The sequence below is a fragment of the Lissotriton helveticus genome, chromosome 5_1, assembly GCF_964261635.1.
Source record: "Lissotriton helveticus chromosome 5_1, aLisHel1.1, whole genome shotgun sequence".
NCBI classification, from domain to species: Eukaryota; Metazoa; Chordata; class Amphibia; order Caudata; family Salamandridae; genus Lissotriton; species Lissotriton helveticus.
Genome location: NC_136065.1, coordinates 20,101,886 through 20,123,597, shown reverse-complemented (window position 1 = coordinate 20,123,597; position 21,712 = coordinate 20,101,886). Strand labels below are relative to the sequence as shown.

General features: G+C 48.4%; 1 protein-coding gene across 4 annotated transcripts in view; it reads left to right on the top strand.

Annotated features, from left to right (window-relative positions):
• Nucleotides 1-15,065, top strand: part of RGL2 (ral guanine nucleotide dissociation stimulator like 2) — a 256,218-nt gene extending 241,153 nt beyond the window's left edge. For 3 of the 4 annotated variants that reach the window (XM_078641622.1, XM_078641625.1, XM_078641624.1), the window contains 2 exons: nucleotides 3,215-3,329; nucleotides 10,779-15,065. In XM_078641622.1, the coding sequence (XP_078497748.1) occupies nucleotides 3,215-3,329; nucleotides 10,779-10,963 (300 nt within the window). In that variant the 3' untranslated portion in view covers nucleotides 10,964-15,065. The remainder of the gene's footprint in view (nucleotides 1-3,214; nucleotides 3,330-10,778) is intronic. The other variant, XM_078641623.1, reaches the window with a different exon arrangement.
• The last annotated feature ends 6,647 nt before the right edge of the window (nucleotides 15,066-21,712 follow it).

Here is a 21,712-nt window from a genome sequence, read left to right as displayed (position 1 = left end):
GTCCCCCAGTCCTCCACTGCAGACTGGTAGAGCAGCTGCACACTGCTAGTCCAACTTTGCAGTTGAAAGCAATGGCCAAGCCACCATTTCCCCAAGACGTGTAAGTCACTCCTCTGGAAGGCCTATCAAGCCCTAAAGTTAGGGTGCAACATATGACCCAGGCAGGACATGTACTTTACATGTCCTAACAGTAAAAACACACTGAACCACCGTTTTTACTGTGGAAAGACTTGGTCGCCCAATTGGCGAGTACAGGCTAACTATTGAACAGTGCAACCTAAATGGGCACTCTAAGGTATAAAACAACTCATTACATTAGGCCAGACTTATGTCTCAAGTCGAAATTCATGTAACTAGTTGCCGTGTGTAGCTTTAGCAAAGCTGCCACTTAGTTGCCTTTAAAACTCCTGTGCCTTCCCGGGCACACATGGTGCCTGCTCCACAAGACAGCTTTCTGCTCTCCTAGAGAGACGTGACAACAACTCCCAGGAAGGAAAGCAATGAGGGACTGCAGGCCAGGGAGATGCCACTCCCTCCCACAGGAAGCCACTTGGATGTTAGCCCCAAAAGGCAGACTTCAAAGGTGAAGCCACCTTTGAGGGGCAGATGTGTAACACCAGGGGGGAAGGCTGCCCCATTGTTGTGGTAGACAGGTTGGCAGAGGAAGCAGAGAGGGGAAACGAGTTGCCAAACCAGCTTCCTCAAGGGTGTGTAGCCCTGAGATGGCCACAACCCGAGGAAGGGCTAGGAAGGTCTGAACATCAAGAGACAGGTCTCGCCATCTTGGGAGTGGGCAGAATGGTTCATCCTGGGATAGCCAGATGCCACACTCCACAGCAAGTGGGAGGGAACTTGGTAGGCCATTGGCCACCAGCTGCATCCTGTCCTGAGGGCACTTTCTGAGCATAAAGAGGCGCACCCTTGGCACGCTTGGCACGAAGGCCTCAGATCTCGACCGACTAAGGAGAAGGACCGAAGACTTCTCAGCGGCTCCGAGGGACCAGCAAAGAGAGGCCGCACCGTCAAAGACTGCTCCTGGTGGCTACCAAAGAGAGCGACTGTCCCTGCCATGTCCTGCTGATGGAGAAGCGTTCTCCAGAGCCCAGTCAAGCCAAGGGCCAGCTGACTGGCCTACTGTTCGCAGCACATGGACACAGCAGCTGAAGAGCCCTGCTGGGGCAAGTTGGTAGCCCGCAGTCTTCAAGCCGGTACCACTGCCGCCGTGCAACACTGAGGACCAAGACGCTACGCACAGAGTTCCGCCCAAGTTTGCTGAGCCTGGGAGTGGTATCGCAGAGTGGCTGGGACCCTCAAGACCCAGGAAAGATTGGCCTGTGACCGCGACAACGTGCGACTGGTAGTCCAGGGACTACTGGACTTCGGCCAGACCGTAGATGACTTCGTAGGACGTCAACTCTGCAACCAGAGCCCCCTCACCATCCTCCTGGACCAAGGAATTCCTGCAGGAAGCCCTCCATCGACCACGTCGCAGCCACAGCATCCTTCACCCCGTGCATTTGAACCACTCCGTAGGAATCCGTTCCAATGCAGATAAAGTGCCCGGAACTGTTGAAGGACTGATTCTTCAGTGAAGGTAACTGTTCCTGAGGACCTTGCCGGGACCCCTGACTAGCTCCCTGTTGGAGTTGGGCACCCCATGTACTTCTAACCGACTGCACTGACACTTATCTAAGTTTCCTTTGAATAAGTTTCCAAGTGTCCAATTCATTGATTTTGCCAAGGCTTGTTCGCTGTTGAGAAAAGTGCTTTGATTCTTTATTACTTGTAAAATCTATATCTCCGGAACCCTCCAGTGGATCTTGTTCATTCTAGTGTCTACATTATTATAAAAATACAGTCTGTTTTTATAAATATTTATTGTTACCCAACTCAATGATACTCATTTTATCGATCTCGGACGGAGGAAAGATAGAGTGGGCCATCAAGATTCAAACTTGTGGCCATGGGGGTTCATTAGTCCCCTGAGTCAACCGGCCCAGCTTTGCAGACACCTCACGTCATGATGAGAAGGGGTTTGACCACATAAGAACTCAGTTGTAAACAGAGTCTCCAGATCTTTAAAATGTATAATTGGTAAGTTTGTTTACTAAGATCTTCCAGTGTATCACCTAAACAAGAAGAGGTGTACAGGACTATATACGACTACGCATTTACAAACCAGTTTCTTAGTTCCAGAATTTATTGATTGGGGCCATCAGCCATTTTCTCTCTGTGCAGAGAAGATGCAGAAAACAGTTCTCCGTCTGCCACGGCCCCACAGATTGGTGACTTACGACATGATTTTGCTGTGGGTACAATTCACAGTTAACTTTTTAGTGGTGTTTTTCGGGAGGCTGAACTAGTTGTGACATGTATGATATTTTGGCTGTTTCTACGTAACCTGATCTTAAAACCATTGAGTGGTCCCTCGTAGCTCGCAGGGCGACAGGCAAACTATAACAAAGAGCCGGCATAGTATCGCATTGCATAGCGTTTCAGTGGTCTACGTTGTTCCATCGACTCGATACTCAAAACAGAATCATAGTAAGAGACCAAGACTAGAAAGTTTCAGAGGATCGCAGAGAATTCTGGATCTTGACCCAGTGGTGTAGGACTTCCCATTACAAGTGCGCTACCGCATCACAATTTCACCCAACCTACATTGCTAATATGTAAATATGAGAAATGTATATTGCATGGCTATAGGAGTATTGTGTGTTCCAAAATGACTGCCATGTCCAGCAGTCAGTCTTGCCTGCTAGTCCTCCAGACTCAAGTGCCTTAATGGAGAGCTTCGGTATCCACAGAGGGCAGGAGCACTCGAGGCCCTGGCTCGCGAGAAGTAAACAGTAGTAATGGACAGATGACTGCCCCTAGACCCAGAGAAATAGCCTCACGAAAGCTACCACTAACTCTCTTAGGTGCGACGGATCTTAAGACACGTGTGGGCTCATCAACAAGGTTTCCGCGTGGGCTGGGCGTCACATAGGCCGAGTTCTGTATTCACCATTGAGATTTTATCTGGGTGTCATTCAATGAATAGGGGAGAAGTGGCAAGTGGGTGCATCTTTTGTTTGTGTGGGTGATTTTGTCCTTTTTGTTGTGATTTTTTGTGCTTGCTTTCTGTGCGTGGGCCACTGCTTCCATGTCCCCATGACCCATAATGTTTGTTACTTGTATGTTTTACTCCTCTCTTCCCTCCTGTCCTCCACAGATCACCAGTCAGGACAAGACACCGGCAGTGATCACCAAGGTGTTGGAGAAGCACAACCACGACCGCCTCGGAGCCGCCAACTACCAGCTGGTGCAGCTGCTGCCAGAGGAGAAGGGTGAGAGACGGGCAGAGGGGAGGTGGCAAAGTGAGAGATGAGGGGCACAAGATGGTGAGGGGGTGAGAAATGAGGTGGAAAAAGAGACATTAGATGGTGGTAATAGGGATAAGAGAAATGAGGTGTGGAAGGTACAGAGAGACACAAAAGACACATGATGAGGTGAGAGATGAAGAGTTGCAGAAGATGTGAGACATGAGGTGAGGAGCACAAGAAGAGAGATGAGGCAGTGAGGATGACAGACGTGACATGATGGAGCTTAGAGACATGAGGTAACGAAAGGGGAGAGAGTCACGGGAAAGAGGAGGTGTGAAGGGTGAGAGATGAAGTTAGAACGAGGAGGGGGACCAGGTGGTGAAAACAATAAGAAACACTGGAATGTTGAGGATGAAAGGAATGAGGTGCTGAAGAGGATGAGATACGCAAGGGTATGAGGGAAGGGAGACATGAGGTGGTGAAAGGAGTCCGCAGTATGACCCAGTGATGGGGAGCAGATGAGCTGAGGTGAGGATGATGAAGAGGATGTGAAATGTGGATGGAAGAGAAATATATGAGGTGAGGAGGACGAGGGTTGAGGTGATGATGGATGAGGGGTGTGTGAGATACAGTGAAGTTGGCCATCATCGGACAAATGGATGGAGATAAAAGAAGGTTGAGTGGAAGACAAGGCGCCGTGGAGGGTGACGGTATCTCCTCTGCCTCAGCCCCTAGCCATGAGAACCCCTCAGCAATGCACCTGTAAGCGCTTCGAACAGTGGGTGAATCCTCGGAGTGAAGGTGGCGACTGCACACCATACAGCAGACTGAGTGTTATAAGAATAATCAGAGGCAAAACTGCACAAGGAGCAAGTCCATCACACCTGTCGAATGACTGAAGTGCTGTTACTGGGATTACAGCACTTTAAAACACCACCACTGATGGGGCCTAGTGTCAGCAGTGTGCAGGAGAGGAAGCAAAATATGATATAACAGCACTATATTGTAGGAGTGGCTATTACGGTGTAATCAGGACAAACGAGGACGACTATGCTGTGTGTTTGTCAATCTGCGACAACGTAGTAAAGTTTTCCCCTACAATACTTTGCTAGTTACCCGTGAGAGAAACGACTAGAACAAAGATTATAAAAGGACTGTCTGTCTGACAGAGGAACGGCCACTGTTTCTCTTCTTTGTCTCGCCCCACCCACCCACTCAATGGAAGATGGGTCTTTGTATCACAGACTCCTCCTCTGTGTATCCCTGATCGGGAAGCTACCTTAAATTCTGGTGATACCCCAGCCTAGTTGACCGTGTCTGTTTTGAGTGCAACAGTACCGCACAAGCGATGAAAATGTCCACCCTTGGCTGGTGCTGGGTGTCTGCTGAGATACGCAGTGCACCCTCTTGATATCACCAGCAGATGACTGCATGGACCCTTTGCTATACAAAATCAAAAGAGACTTTTAACTGCAGATTCCTTACCTCAGAATTATCCCCAGGCGTCAGACTGGATCTGACATTTTTTCTGGAGCTGTACACCTGCGTGCGGCTAAGTGGCGTTGTTCTGCTCCACATGGCAAAACACACAAGATGATGGACGGAATGTTGCACAATGGCAAAACACTCACCCCCAGTCACAGATCTGGGTTTAATCCATCGTTATTTTGCTCACCAAGCCACATGGCATCATCAAACGCGCGGGAAGTGACGCAATCAATGCCTGTATAGGAGCCACCCCAGCACGCTGACATCAGTTCTTTTCTTTCCACGCCAGTCAGCGGAGATCTGGGAAGAGTTACCCCATGTCATTATTTTACTACCTCTTTTCGACCTGTTTCCAGGTTTTTTTTCTCCTGGTGTGGCAGGATATGTCATCCAAGAAGGCCGGCTTTAAGCTCTGCAGCGCCTGTCACCGTTCGATGTTTGTGACAATCCCTCACCTTGTATTGCTCAGGTGCCTTGACCGCAACCAAGACCCGAAAGCCTACTCTGATTCCTGCTCCATGCTCCCGAAGGCCATGAGAGAGCGATCCCTCAAGCTCGTGGTAGCTCGACATGCAACACTGTGACCAGATCCAGATTCTGGTAGAGACGAAAGTCCCGGGAGCGGTCGCGGAGTCTGAGAAGCTCGTTGCACTCGAAATCGTTGGGTCATTCGGGTAAGTCCTGCCACCTTGTCCATCAGCCAACGAGACGAGAGAGCGTCACTTGAGGCCTGGCTCATGGTTGAGCCAGAGCGTGAGCTGACGCCGTGCCTCCTCAAGTTTTCAGGAGCCAGAGCAACCCCCGGCCAGTTGAAAGTGTTTTATGAGGCTATGCCCCTCATATTTGTGTGGCCCATTTGCTCTGGTGCACCTTTGGGCCCCACGGGTGTGGGAGGGGCCCTACTGGATCCGCGCCGGGGGCTCCGGTGCCTGTTGGGACCCAGGGATCCACAGATGGATGTGGATCGGCATTGGTCATGCCATGTTGACCTTCCCCGGGGCATCCTGAGGCTCATGCTCCCAGCACCATCCCTATTAACATCCCCAACTCCGACACAAAGCCACAGGGACGTTGTCAGACGCCGACTCCGGTCCCAGCTGGAGCCATGCCTTCCAGCCCGCAGCCTGAGCCCTATTCGTATGAGCTAGGACTCAGCGAGGGGTCACTGGACTCTGAGGAATACCAGCTTTATGACTTCTTAAACAGGTATGAGGATGTGGTGAAGCCAGTGGGCTGGACACGTCTCCAGATACTGGCATGTTTTCTCCCCATACCGTGGGTACGGAGGAGGGAGCTTCATCCACCATGGTGGTGCGAAGGACGGTGGAGCTCCTGGACCTTAGCTTGCCCTCAGTTGCAGTCAAGACTAATGTCTTGATGGAAGTGCTTCAGCCAGGAGTGTCCCCTCATGAACCGCTTCTCCCATTTAACAAAGCACTTACTGATGTACTGCTTGGGACTGCGTCCAAACCCAACACTGGGTCTCCTGTGAACAGGACAATTGCCCACCACCAATGCCCCGCTCCTGGCAACACCAAATTGCTCACGGAACACTCTAGCAGGGAGAGCTTGGTTTTGAAGCCTCCACTTCACATGTAAATCCTGGATTTTTCCCAACCGCACGACCCGATCGTGAATCCATGAGGCTGGACAATTTAGGCAAGAAAATGTTCTCTTCCACCAGCCTGCCATTGCGCTCGGTAAACACTGCATGCCTTTAAGGCTGCAATTCTCACACTCTGTAGGATACGGTTGCGCATGTGCTGCCTTCGGTCCCGGAGGAGGCACAGGCGTGCTCTCCCAGGCTGTTGCCGACGGGAGGGATGCAGCTAAGTTAACCATTACATGAGGACTAGACAATACCGACACACTAGGGAGATCGATTTTGTCACAGTGTCCCTGGGGCACCACGCCTGGTTGAGAACTACTGGTTTTTCTGGGGATGTCCAGTCATCATTCATGGTTGTGCCCTTTCTCTTCGGAGACGAGTTGGATTGGGCGCTGGAGCGCTTTAAAGTCAGCAAGGCTACGGCCATGTGCTTGGGCCTTTCCATGGCCTTTCAACATCCTCAACCTGCATTTCACTCTTTTTGTGGTCAAGGAAGGCGCGAACAGCCACATCTTTACCCACCCAGGCACCACGGCGCAAAACATTCCAGCCTCTGCATGACCGTGGACGCGGCACCTACCGGTTGGGTAGCCAGCAGTCAGGTTTAGTCCATGGGCATCAGCAGCCTCAAAACCCTCCTCGTCTGCCCGTTTATCATCATGAGCAAGATTCGCCATCATCTACCCCACTGGCAGTCCATAACATCGGACAGGTGGGTAATGCAGATTGTCTGAAGGGGCTACTCCCTCACCCTTCGAGACGTCCTCTCCCACCTGATGAAGACCACCTATCCCTCCTCCACCAGGAAGTGGCAGCTCTTTTGGCAAAGGAGCCATAGAGAGAGAGCAGATGCCAGACGTAGGTCATGGTTGCTGTTTCTGGTGCCCAAGAAGGATGGCGGCCTTTGTCCTTTCCTCGACCTGCGCTCTCTTATTTTCTTCCTCAAGCAGGAAAAGTTCATAATGCTCACACTCACTAAGTCCTATCTGCCCTGCACCCAGGTGACTGGATGGTAGAGGTGGACTTGCAGGCCTAATATTTCCACATTCCTGGCCTGCTTGCCCATAGGCGTCATCTGTGGTTTATGGTGGGCCACGGGCACTTTCAGTTCACTGTGCACCCCGTTTGCCTTACCAGCGCCCCTCGGGTGTTCACTAAGGTGATGGTGGTGGTCGCAGCTGATCTGCGGAGATCAGAGGTGGCAGTCTTCCCCCCCATCTTGACGACTGGCTATTGAAGGTGGGCTCTCCCGAGGCTGTCATCCCCCACCTCCAGACTATAGCGGACCTCCTGAATTCACTGGGGTTCACTATCAACGTGCCAAAGTCACACCTGACTCCCTCTCAGACATCCACTCAGTGCTATTCTGGACACAGTGCAGTTTCAGGCCTTTCCTCCAGAACTGCGAGTCCAGGATATTCAGGCTATACAGATGCTTCAGCCTCTGTTCTGGATTTCGGTGAGATTGACTCTCTGGCTGCTGGGCCTTATGGCCTCCTGCTTCCTACTTGTGACACATGCCCATTAGCACACACAGGCTCTGCAATGGGACCTGAAGTTCTAGTGGGTGCAGCATCAGGGGAATCTCTCCGACGTGGTCCAAATCTCAGAGGGAACTGTACAGGACTTCCAGTGGTGGCTTATGAACCGCGATTGGGTCAGAGGCAGACCCCACTCCCTTCCCCCAACCAGATCTGACAGTAGTGACAGATGCATCTCTCCTGAGATGGGGCGACCATCTGGGAGATGTGGAGATCAGAGGACTCTGGTCTTCGGGGGAATCCGGAGTGCACATCTACCTGCTGGAGCTCTGAGCGACCCAATTTGTATTGAAAGCCTTTCTACCCTCCTTCCAGGAAAGGCTAGTGCAAGTGTTCACAAACAACACTACTGCCAGGTGGTACTGCAACAAGCAGGGCGGGTTGGTGTCATGGAACTTTTGTCGAGAGGCCCGGCATGGCTAAAACAGCAGCATATATCTCTGGTGTTTCAACATCTGGGGGGCTTTCTGAATGCCTTGTGGATCACGAATGGCATGGAGGGGGACCCCATCCTCTGGACCCACTCAGGAGCTCTCCGGCCTGCCCATGCACTGTACTCGGCAAGGCCCTCCTGGAGCTTGGGCCCCCACACCTGCACTGCAGGGGTTATTGTTACGCCAATGTGCTGTACGGTCTCTTTCAGTAGTGGGAAAGCCTTGGTTAGATCAGTTTACCACCAACGAGAATACGTTGTCAGCAGTTCTGCCTGCTGGAGTTTCCAAGGCGGCTGTGGTTTGGAGACACTTTTCATCTTGAGTGAAGCTCAGGCCTCCTGTACGCCTTTCTGCCCATACCACGCCTATCCAGAGTCCTCAAGAAGATCAGGATCGACTGCCCTCAAGTCATTCTTGTGGCTCCAGACTGGGCTCGGAGTTTGGTATACCGAGCTGTAGAGCATGGCCATTGGTCCTCTGATCAGGCTACCCCTTCGGGAGGATCTTCTGCCACAGCAGCAGCAGAAGGTTCTCCACCCGAACCTGTCAACACTCCGACATCTTGCGTGGAGATTGAGCAGCGACAGTTGACAGCTTCCGACCTTCCTCCCAAAGTCTGTAACGTTATTTTGGCAGCCAGGCATTCCTCCACCAAGACGGTTTATGTCTGCAGTTGGAGAAAATGTGCGGCATGGTGTACAGAAAGACAAATCGATCCCCTTTCTCAGGTTCTGCTTTTAATCCTTTCCCAGCAGGGCGCTGGTTTGGGCACTCGGAAGGGCTATCTCTACACCATTCCAGCTTTACTGCAGTTGCCCGATCAGCCATCCCACTTCAAATCCCCTATTGTAAATAGGCTTCTGAAAGCTTTACATTTGGTTCCACCTTCTCCCTTCATTATACCCCAGTGGGATCTCCATCTTGTCCTCACTCTCCTTCGGTGTGAGCCCTTTCACAATCGCCCACTCAGGCTCCTTACCATCAAGACGGCCTTTCTCGTGGCTATAACATCTGGCCGGAGGGTCAGTGAGCTTCAGGTCTTGTTGTTCAAGCTCCTTATCTGAACATCTACCCAGTCAAACTGGTGTTTCGTACGAAAGCTTCCTTTCTCCCGAAAGTGGTTACTCTGTTTCACGCAAGCCAATCCATCACTCTGCCTACTTTTTATGCTCCCTCGCATCCCTCCAAAGAAGAGGAGTGACTTCAACGTCTGGACCAAAAAAGAGCGTTGTCGTTCTGCCGTGATGTCACACTAGAGTTCTGAGTGGGCCACCAACTTTTCGTGGGGTATGTCAGAGCGAAGAAATTAGAGGCCATCTCACAATGGATTGTGTTCAGTATTAAAATCTGCTACGCATTGGATAAGAAGAACCCCCCTGAGGGTTTGCGTGTTCAATCCACCAGAGCTAAAGCTGCAACCACTGTGTTAGCATGCGGACTTCTGGTCCTGGGCATCTGCCAGGCGGCACTGTGGGCTTCTCTGCACATGTTTACCAAGCACTAATGCATACACAGTCAGGTCCGTAGGGATGGGCATATTGCCTGTGTGGTCCTGCACGACTTCCCCGTGTGAAATTGGTCCACGGACCCACCTCCATGGAGGTATTACTTGCGTATCTATTCAAAGGTAAGGAATCTGCGGCTAGAAATCTCTATCAGATGATCAAGTTAATTAACTTCGGTAACTCCTTATCTGGTAGAGACTATCTAGCCGCAGATTCCTTACCAACCCACCCATCTATCCCGCTCCAGAACAGATTTCTAGGAACAGGGTATTTCAGGGCCCTAGTATTCCACACCAGTGGTCCGTGTTCTTCGTGGCTCCGTGCTTCTGAAGCAGAAAGTCTAGAAAAGTAACAGACGTCAGAGCGCTGGGTTGGCGCCTATATAAGCACTAGGCACTTTACTTCTGGCTCGGATGATGCCATGCGGAGCTGAATGACGCCACCTACTGGCGCGCAGAGGTACTGCTCAATCAAAAATATCCGGATCCAGTCTGGTGCCTGGGGATAATTCTAAGGTAAGGAATCTGTGGCTAGTGTTTCTACCAGGTAAGGCGTTACTGAAGGTTAGTAACTTGTTCTACCGGTACATATACAAATCGCATATAGGACTGTCCTTGTGATTGACCTGCACCTATTTCATACCCAATACTTCCTAAAGAGTATACCGGTGATAAGCGCTACCACACAGACTGGACGAGGTGAGCGATGAGCTGAGCGTGTCATGACAAAGCTAACGCATGAACGAGAGAGCAGCGGCAAGTACCAATGGGGGCTAAGGGACTGTGTGTAGGGGAGGCGTGTCTGTGTGAGGAGAGACCGGTAAGGACGCTATGTGATGACAGATAGGCGCAGAGTGTAACTTCACACCTTTTACCATTCTCATTTCTTTTTTCCAGAGCTGTCCTTCCCCAGCACGGCCAACGTCTTCTACGCCATGAACTCTACCAGCAGAGACTTCCTACTACGCCGCAAAGGTCAGACGGCTCCCACTGAGGCACCTCCTCGCCACCGGACCGAACTCAGCGCCACGTTCCCCAAAATCAAATCTAAGGGGATGCGCATAGCTCGGGGATTGTTCTGATCTCATGATGTGGAGTCAATTCGTAGTGACATTGCTCTAAGGCTTGAGCGTCAAAGAAACTGGAGGACATCTCTGAGTCCTAACTCGGCATCCAGGTGTCAGGCCACAACACTGTGCAGCGTCTTGGTGCAACACCGAAGAATCCGGATAACATCTCACTCTGTTCTAACGAGCATCTGAGAGCATCTTGCTGCAGCCTAGGTCGAGAATCAGGGACCCCGTGCTGCTGAAGAGCATCTGGGCAACCACTGAAGGAATCTCAACGACCAATGAAGGTATTTCACGCCTTCCAAACAGAGGGCGTAGAAACCAGTAGACAATCTGAGGGCATCTTACGGTGGAAATACAACCCATTCAGGATGTCTTGTGATGTGAGTGAAACCCAAGGTCTACTGGTGAGGACGTCTCGTTACAGAGAGACCAGATATCACTATAGCTCAGATCTCCTGCGGGAGCAAATCTATCGCCCGAGAACCAGGTCTACCAAACACTACAGACAAGTATGGTGTAGGCCATTGTACATAACCTCCGCTGTGGGAGTCATGCGGCAATGTAGTGAGCTGCTAACTAAGTGTCATCACCAGGACAACCTTTCAATCTCAGGAGCACCAGAAATAACTGGTTAGAAACTCTTTGGAAGTCTGACTGACTACCTCGCCTATGTCAAGACTGTGAGGAGATCTCACTTGGGCGCTTCCTATCCAGGTCCACCAAGCTGGGTCTTTGGAAGGAGCGGCTCCACAGTCTCTGCTTGGTGAGGCGGGTCTGCACCCTACGTTGGAGTTTGGTTACGCTCTTAAAAGACTAGATTTGGTTTGCACTAAGTTCTAACAGTGGTCAAACTCATACCTTTAGATTGATGCTTTAGCAAACATGCTGGACTGCCTTGCAGAGGAGAAGACAGGTTCCCAGAAGAGGATCTATTCCATATCCCTGTGCAGTGGGAAATCTGTGAGTGCACACGCCCAGACTCAGAGTGCCAAGATATTTGTTTAGAGGCAATCAAAGAGTGCCCCCTTAAAGCATCATATGAGAGAGGTCAGACTGAGACCCTCAGTAATCTTAAATGCTTCCTGCGAGGAGCAGAGGTGGACAGACTGGAACGCGAGACAACAGGTGTGTACAGAAGGTTTGACTCGCTGGGGGTAGAATGGACAGGACTGACCGAGTATCTGCAGAGGCCAAAGCAGTCACTAAACCTGCGTCTTACCCTGATCAATGAATCTCACCTCAGAGATGATGGTCACTCGCCCGCTTAACCCGTCATACATTCCATGAGCAATCATCTCTCACTTGAAAGACCGCTAGGGGACACATAATTCCCAGGGGTATAGCTTAGTCAGTAAGATTGGGGGGTGTACATTTTCTTTACTGACAATCATGCTGGAACTTAATGTTAAAATACATTAACCAACAAACGGCCCATGAGAGGACCTTAAGAGGCAGGGGAAAGGGGGGAGGAATGCAGATTGGTAGGAGTACCAAGTGAAAGAAACTCAATATTTTGTAAAATAATGAACATTTTTAGGGTTTTCAAAACAGAAATGAGACTGTGTGTTATTGTCAGTGTGTGCGTGCAAAAATCCCAGGTGAAATCAGACTTACTGTGGATCCGCTCCAGGATACCCTTCCCGGTGATAATGCACTCTACAAATCAACATAACGAAACCCGCATGGAACGGAGTCGGAATGGATGAAACTACATTGATGTCTGTGTTTGTTTAACAGGTGCACGGCTTGAGGCCGGTTCGGGGTGTATCTAACCTGGTAACTAGGCTACATTAACTTCATCTCATAGGTAACCCCCCCTGGACCTAAGAAAGAGCTCTCGCAACTCTATATTTACATCACAATGAACTCCTCTAACAGGTGACAGGCTGGAGACTGGGGATATCGCGATAAATTCATCGGAGTGGGGGCAGTCTGGAGAGTAAGTCCTGACTCTGGTTTCCATCTACACCGCACTGCAGCGTCGTGACAGAGACGGACTCCGGCCATATAATGGAGCCGCAGAAACGTTTATCGGAGTCCTTCACCTTGGGAAGGACTTTGGACCGTGTTGTGGCTCTCTTTACCCTCTGCCTCCTGTCAGACGTCTACCAGAAGAGCAGCAGCAATTCTTGGTTTTTGAGAACTAGTTTAGAATCCTGGAGTCAGATATGGGATGTGCAGCTGCTGAAACAGCTCAGCAGCCTGGAGTCAGATATGGGATGTGCAGCTGCTGAAACAGCTCAGCATCCTGGAGTCAGATATGGAATGTGCAGCTGCTGAGACAGCTCAGCAGCCTGGAGTCACATATGGGATGTGCAGCTGCTGAAACAGCTCAGCAGCCTGGAGTCAGATATGGGATGTGCAGCTGCTGAAACAGCTCAGCATCCTGGAGTCAGATATGGAATGTGCAGCTGCTGAAACAGTTCAGCAGCCTGGAGTCACATATGGGACGTCCAGCTGCTGAAACTCTGGACAACTGGAACAACCTAGTGTGTTGCGAGTAATGGCTAGGATTAAGGTGCTGTTTTTTGCACACTAGTGCCTTGAACAAATGTTCAAGTACATATCAGGTATTGGAAATTGCATTTTTTATTACTTTGTTTTTTTACTTTTCTAACTTCAATATCATGTACAGACTCTGTTGGGTGAAAGAGAATGTGTTGCTTCTAAGTGCCTTGCCACCCATAGTTTCTGATTGCTGCGAGGTCAGGGGAAGGGAACACATTATTCCAGGTCACATGTAATTTGCATGCAGTCGCTATGGAAACATGGTGTTCAATCAAGCAAAGCGTAAATTGTCACAAGAGGAATGATAAAGTCTTTAAGTCTGACTCATATAGCATTAGAGCCCGCTGCGATCTGACGGCGATAACAGTTGTTAAAGGACTCTCCTCGAGTTACAGGCCTGAGGCATAGAGCGAGGACCGATAACAACCAGTGTAGCCAGAGACAGAAGGGCCACTATGCTATTAGAACATTGGAACCTCGGAGGATGCAGGGGTCTAAAATAAACAGGAAGAAAAATAAAGTCAATCATTGGAGTGTTGAACTAGAGGGTCAATGTAGGGTATTGCTGGCTCCCCAGCACTTTACCTTTAGTGGAGCTCCCTACTATCCAATGCTCTGTTGCACATACACAAAGCATGGCCTGCTGATGGTTACTAAGGCAATGCAAAGCAATCCCTTAGTAATTATCTGCACTCTAATCAGTTAAGCCCAAACTAAGGCCTTGGTGAGTAACAAAATGGGAGCGGTAAATACAAACAACCGAGTTCTGACTGAATGAGCCTGAAACAAGCATTTACACAAGTTCAAATTAAATAGAGCTTCATAGCATGTGTTGCTGTAGATTCACAGGATCTGAATACTCCTGCCACCTAGTGTTGGGTCCGGATGTCTGCAAGTTGTTTTTCTTCGAAGAAAGGGTTTCGAGATATGAGATGCACTATGACTCTACCCTCACGCAATGCATATGGGCACCGACTCCACCAGATTCAGATGTATACCATATCCAGGGTGCACTCAATACGAAAAAAAGCTGCACCCAAGACCTTCCATGCCAATGCCCCCATAGCTGACATATGTAAAGCAGAAACACAGTCAACTCCACAGACGTTCACCAAGCACTACTGCGAGGATATCGTAGCCCGCCCGCCAACAAGCAATCATTGACCAAACAGTCCCAATGACTTTATTGCAGTCATCTGCATCATCCTATTGCTAGCCACCACTTATAGGGAAGTAGTTCTTTGAGCTTGTGTATCCACACATGCTACGAATGGAAAATGCTACTTGCTCTGTAAGCATCTGTTCATAGCATGTAGCGCTGTAGATTCACATGCACCCACCCTACGCCCCGGAAGCGCATGGCTCTGCTTTCAGATCTCTTCTTTATGAATCAGCTTCCTTTCACAAAACACATTTGCACCATGCTCTCGTCAATCGCCGCACCATGCTCACACTCACTCTCATCCACTGTGCAGAAAAACATTCCGACAAGGAGTCGTCTGAGCCCATGTGCAGTGCCTACTTAGGGTGGAATCACAGTCCCTCATGTGACTCAAAAGAATTTCTTAACCCGTTGCGTGCGCGCGTCGGCCAACGGTCGTCGCGAGCACTACCTTGGTAGTGCTGCACACGTCCGTTGGTCGATGCGGCCCTGCACACTCAATAGAACGCCTGCACCGCGGCGGAACTTGCGTCTCGGTTAAGGAGTTAAAAAGAGCTTGCAAATGTCCAAACCCAACACTAGATGGCAGGAGTATGCAGAGCATTTGAATCTAATCAATACACGCTACAAACCGATGCTTATGGGTAGGTTACATTTTCCAGATCATGTTTCTTGAGGAAAACAGTTTTGAAGATTGGCCACTATGTAGCATTGTTTACTAACTCCTTGCATGTCTAAAACTTTACTTGGGGATTTAAAAGCTGCAAGCATGCTCAAGAGCAGGTTTTCAGCAGAGTAAGGGCTATGGTAGGTTTAGTTTGTTTTATTTCAATTGATTTAAGAGACCTATGCACCAATAATGCTTAATGATTGTATGTAATTACAATTTATGTGGCAGACACATTAAGTGCACATTATACACCTTTCTCAGCAGTTAAGAGCTAAATGTAAAAAGGCAGAATGTGTATAATTATTTAAAAGCGGAAACTACTCTTGACACTTTTGAATGTGCTTAGGGAAGATTTCCCACAGTATCTCCCCACAGAGCATGATCTGTGATTGAAGGGCAGATCATCAAGCTGAACAAAGATTGTCAAAAACATGGCCCCTAGAGGGAGAAAAGGGCTGGATGGGGGAAGGTGATGAGCACTCAAATTGTCTCAGGTTTCTTGAACGTTACATTAAGATACTTTGACGGTTCTAGTCCTGTAGCAATCATAAAAGGGGCATTTTTTCCAGATTAGATAATCACCTTCTCAATAGGGGAAAAGTTCTTCCTCCAAAATGTTGTTTACTTTTTCTGAAACTCTTCTAACTTTATACAGGTTGTAAATGAAAAGTTATATGAACTGAAAAAGGAAAAGATGGTTTCTCAGGGGGAAAAACCAAATATAGTAATACTTCAAGGAGGGTGGGGTGCAGGGAGAGTGATGAAATGACTCTAGGAGGATGTGAATGAATGAATGACTACACATTTGTATAGCGCATGGCTACCCGGAGCGCATGGCTACCCGGAGGCATCCCAGCGCTTTAATGTATATTCAGGACACAGGCTCTCCTCTGAGCTTTAAGCCCATGCCTCTCAATGTTGTGTAACTTGGTAAGGGAAACAGGCTTTAACATGCAGCCGGAAACACGCAGTGCCTTTACAACGCAGGTACTAACTACAATGAAAGTGTCATTACTACGCAAGTTGTTACATTGCTTTAGGGAACCCGTTGTTGGGCTGGTGTTGAATTTTAAATCCAACACTTTCCCTACTGTTGTGCAGACTGGAGTTGGAATAGTAAATTACACAAATCCATAGTCCAGCACGTCCCTACGGCAAGTCGTTGTAACGACTTGCGTGGTAAAGGAATGCGTGGTAACGACACGTTTGTTGTATTGCCTGCGGTGTAAAGACATGCCTGGTAGATGCATGCGTGGGTCCGTCATACGACCAACCTTTCGATCTTGCGTAAGTGACATTCGATTTGAAATCCTCTGGAAGCCTCATAGCTCCTTGTTCAGGGAGTAAGTACATTCCCATCTGTTTGTTGGTCAAATGATTGCTCTGAACACTTCTGAACAGGCCGAATATGATCTAAATATGCATAGTTATGGAATTGAGGCCTCAGTGCCAAAGAATGGTAGTGACTCAACACCCTGGCCCCCAATCCAGGGCAAGGATGTGTTCATGCTTGAACAGCCCCCTTCGCAGCACTCGGATGGTAAACCCTGCACTGTAATCACCTCCGATAACACTATAAATAAAGACACTACAAACAACCTGTGTGCATTTGTGGGAGGGAGCGTTTTGATGAGATCAGAGAATGAAGTGGAGTAAAGATATTTTGTGTTGATGTCATCACTTCCACCCACAGAACCCGACTCCCAAGCTAGTGGTGCCCACAGTCATCGAAGAGGGTAGAGTGGGCGCTTACTCTTGAGGCGTCACTAAACCTCCTATGTAAACTGTGTAGTGGTGGCACATCAATTACTCAAATCATAAAAGTGGTGGGTTTCCATTTACTCAAGGTGCACAAAAAAACAAACACCCATGTGGCTTGGCAATCCTCACTTCTACGCCGGATCCGGCACTCCACGACTCCTCTCGACACTGACGGAGCACTCCATGTTCAATAAAGCATATCCGTTCACCAGTGGCCCTCTTTTTTACAGCTGCAGTATTGACAGGTCTGTGAGCTCGACTCCGTGCAAAGCTAAAAAAACGTAAGGATTGAACAATCCAAGTAAATTATTTGTGGATCTGAATAATCAAAATGCAATTATCACAACCCAGAGCAGAGGACACTCTGACATGTTTCGCTTTTGTTCGAGTTAATTCTGGGTGGACAGCTTAGTCCAGAAATCAGCAGGACGCCGACCTCGCCACAGTTCCCTGCATCCAAAGAGCAGATCGTTCTCTCACCTCACCGCCAAAACCTGGAACACCCTCCCCATCCTCCTATGGCAGAGACAGGACCTGCTGACCTTCAGAAGACTCCTCAAGACCTGGCTTTTCGAGCAGTAGCAGCATGGTGGTTAAACCAGATGAGCCGTACTATACTGCAGGAATTTGAACTCGCACCCGCACCCATATAGAATCCTTATAGTACTGAACACCTAGCGATTCGCCATAGTAAACAATTTTTTCTGTCACAATATTACACCCAAGCTACAAACCATGACTGCTTTTGCATTCAAAGGCATATTTATGAACCCCATTGCACCCCTCTTGCACCACACAATGCGGTGGAAGTGAGAAGCAACTCAAAAGTGAGAATTATGAAGCCGCGCAAGGCACCTTGAATGGCCAGAGTGGCTCAATAAATGTGGAGTAGGGCACGCAGCGCGCATCACTGCTTTGCCTTACTCGGCGCCAGGGAGGCATTCCGTGGGTGCAGTGTGGGTGTTCTCATGCAACTCCCATTTTTTAAGCATTTCCAGATTTACCAAAACTAGTAAATCTGGGATTGCCCCAAAATGCTACGCCTACCCAGGAGAGACGTAACAAGGAGAAACATCTCCTTGTTACTTCCTTTTCTATGTGTGGCGCATTCTGCAGCACACACAGAAAGGTGAACTTGCCTCTCATGATTGTTTTTGTGCAGAAGGGGTCCCTTCCTACACAATTCTAATTGCAACACAGGCACCCTTACACCGTGGTGCAAGGGTGCCTGGGATGGCGCAAGGCAGCCACAACGGCACCAGCGCAAGGACAGGAAAGCATCGTATTGTTTTCAATATGGCGCATCCCTGTTACACAGCACAGCAAGGTGACTCGCTGCTCTGCGCCACATTCTCATACATATAGGCCCGTCAGTATGCCTACCCTCGTCTGCCGCGGGTCCACAAAAACAGCCCAGTATGACTTTACAATCATTTAACTCACTCAGGATCATTGCCAAGTAATTTGTTGCATTGATGACATTGATAAGAACCTGCTTGCAGAATAATCACCACTTTTGCAGGAAATTACTATAAAATAAACTTTGAATGGGAAAGCCTAACATTGCTTTTCCTTGTGTCATTTTTCTAGGTTCTAGTGAGGTTAAAGGATTCCCAAAAGCTAAAGTTTGTTTCCTTAACTTGGGATGGGCGTACCACACTATGCAGAACAAAGTTATTATATAACTTTTTTTATTCCCATCTTTTCAGAAAAAAGGATGGATCAACACCCAAACCACCCTTGTGCATAGCTTACAGACGGGTAGGTTAGAATCAAAGTACTACCAAGACAGCCCTGCGTAGCCTACAGTAGAAATAGAAACTCAAGCAACCCACTGCACGGGCCTTCATACAAGAGATGCTGAAGGGCATGGCTGCACGCTCACACTGCGATGGGGAACTGAATGGCTCACCATGCAGCAATACAGGCATCGTTAGTAGCTCTACAGAAAACAGACCTGTTTTTTTCCAAGCTAATTGTGTTCAGCGCTGCTTACTGTGTGCAAGGCCTGCCTCATTGGTGACTGATCAGAACAAGCATTTGCAAAGCCAATAGGTCTCGGCAATCCGAGAGCCATTGCCTTTGGTAATGTCAATGTCATGTATCTGTAGTTTAATTAATTGGATCAAAACATCGGTTATGAGCTCCATATTGCTACGAAGAATGATCAATCAAGATCAATGCAAACACAAATTTTGTTAAAAAAATCAATTGGTAAATTAGACAAAAAGGCAACTCACAAAAAGTAAACAGGTCATACAGGTAGAAAACACTCCAATAGTATATGAAAAGCAGTATCGAAGGTCAACTAAAGTAAAATAAAGAACGAAAGAAAATGGCTCCTGCATATTGAAACACCGTGTGTTAATGTAAATATCCATGTAATATAATAGACTTGTTGCAAATTATTATGTTAACAAGTATAAATGCTTACCAAAGTTTCGTGAACGGAGGGAGTAGCTTGATGGGACGATTTTATGTTCTCAAGTAAAGGTAGATTGTCATGCCGGGCCATAAATGAGAATTAACTAGGAAAGGTGTGTGTTATAAAGTCACTATTGGATGAACATAGCATTAAGATGAAATGCAGGTAAGAGAAAGCATGGGATAAGCAATCCTATACGAATTGTTTGCAAGGCCCGCTTACTTTGAATCCTTTTATGCCCGCTGAAAGTGCTGCCTTGAGGACAGAAGAGATTCCAGGAGAGCACAAAGTGGAATCGAACATGTAAGGTGGGCGGGAAGAGAAAAGTATCCAAACGTGACATCTCATCACTTCATAGAGTAACCAGTCTATAGAGAAACTGAAGCCTCATGGGAACTGTAGTTTTTCCCGGGAAGATGTGGGAGTGTGTGCACGTCAATGTAGTTCATCATAGCACAAGAGGTGCATACACGCATGGGATTTAAATCTTAAATGTTATAATTACTGCCTAGAAGGACAACATGATCGCCGCTTAAAACATGCAGGTACCGCGCTGAAAAAACAAGGGTGCACGGCTGCCATGCTGAAAGATGAGGCGCGGCGGCCGTAAAGCAAGCGCTCGACTCTTCAAGAGAAACGCCACCACTCTATTTGGCTCACATTTCAGTACCCAGAGACCCGCGCTACGTTGTAGAGATGGTGCCATGCTGGAGCAGGAACTATGTACAGCAACGGAGCTCGGAGTGAGTGGAAAAATTCGCTCTTCTGTAAAGTGCTCCAAATCCAAGAAAAAAGTAATTCCAAAAACATTTGCTAAAATGGGAGCTAGGGAGGGATAGTAGTAATCGGTCCATGCTCTCGGGGAGGACTAAACACAGGAAGAGGCAAGACGCACACAAGTCATGCACAAATGGGGAGGAGGAATACAAGAGCAAAGATGGAGCCAGGAAATGGGAAGACTATGGGCGGGCTGAAGCCCACAAAGTAAATACAACATGTCTCTAAGAGGCACGCATGCGCTGTCTACAACAGAGACCTAATGAGAAATTCAAAAGCTAGATCTATTAAAAGTAACAAGCTTTGTGTACAAATGGCTTCTCCACAAGACAATACGCTATTGGTCCATGTAGAACATCTAACAATCGACAGAAGTAAAGGCAATCAAATTGGGCAGAGGAGAACTATGTAGCAGTTTAGACCGGCAAGGTTGTTGCTATAACGATCACAACCCAAGACTGATACAGCTATCACAAGTGACACTCTAAGAGGACACACAAACAGAGGGTCTCCCAGACAAGTACTCGTACAGCTTAATGCCAGATGATACAATGGTCTCTACGATGCAAACCCAAAGGGGATGTATGCTTGTGCCTGGGTCAAAGGATCCTTTCAGATATGCTGACCCCCGGTAAGCTACACACACATTGGAACACTAGGGATATTAACGCGTTAACCCAAGGTATCAGCCTTTTAATGTTAGTTGTGTTAACTATGGTTGTAAACATTGGACACTGCTTCGGTTACGTTACACATGGAACGGATTGGCGACGCCAAACATACCTGTATTATGTCTAGGCCCAGCTTCTGCATGACAATGAAGAGCCCCTTTCTTGGTTATAAAATAGGCTCCACCACAGCCAAAAACAGGATCGGGGAGCTTGAGAGTGAAAACCCTCATCATACCATTCACCTTATAGATAAAAAATGCCCATATATGGTCTAAACCGCTAGATTCAGTTTTCAAGCCTAAATGTTTTTAAGGATAGCCTCGTATCTCGTATACACAAACACATTCAAATGTGAGCACTCGCCCAGATAGAATGGGCCTTACAGACCCTCAGGGTACTTCGGGCTCTTCTCGGTAAGGCAGCGGTCTTTCGTCCCTATAATCCACGGCAGAGCGAGAGCAGCCTGGCCGGAAAGACACAATGTAGTCTTTGCTTTCTTTCCAAATGTATGGAGAACAGAACCCCTTCTTCAAGTAATGATCCACACAGTACATAAGTAGCACATCGCAACATTAGGGTTCATCTCCCTGGATCTGTACAAGCCGGTGCTGGCCACCTATTTAAATAAGTGATCACATCCTTACCAGTATCGCTGCCTGTTTGATGAGACGCATGTCCTTCTTGGCACATCTTTAGGTACACACATTTTAGGCCATTCCTTACTGCACTGTTTAATTTCAGTGCACAGTCCTTGCAGCTGGACTTGCCGATTGTTTACACCGAA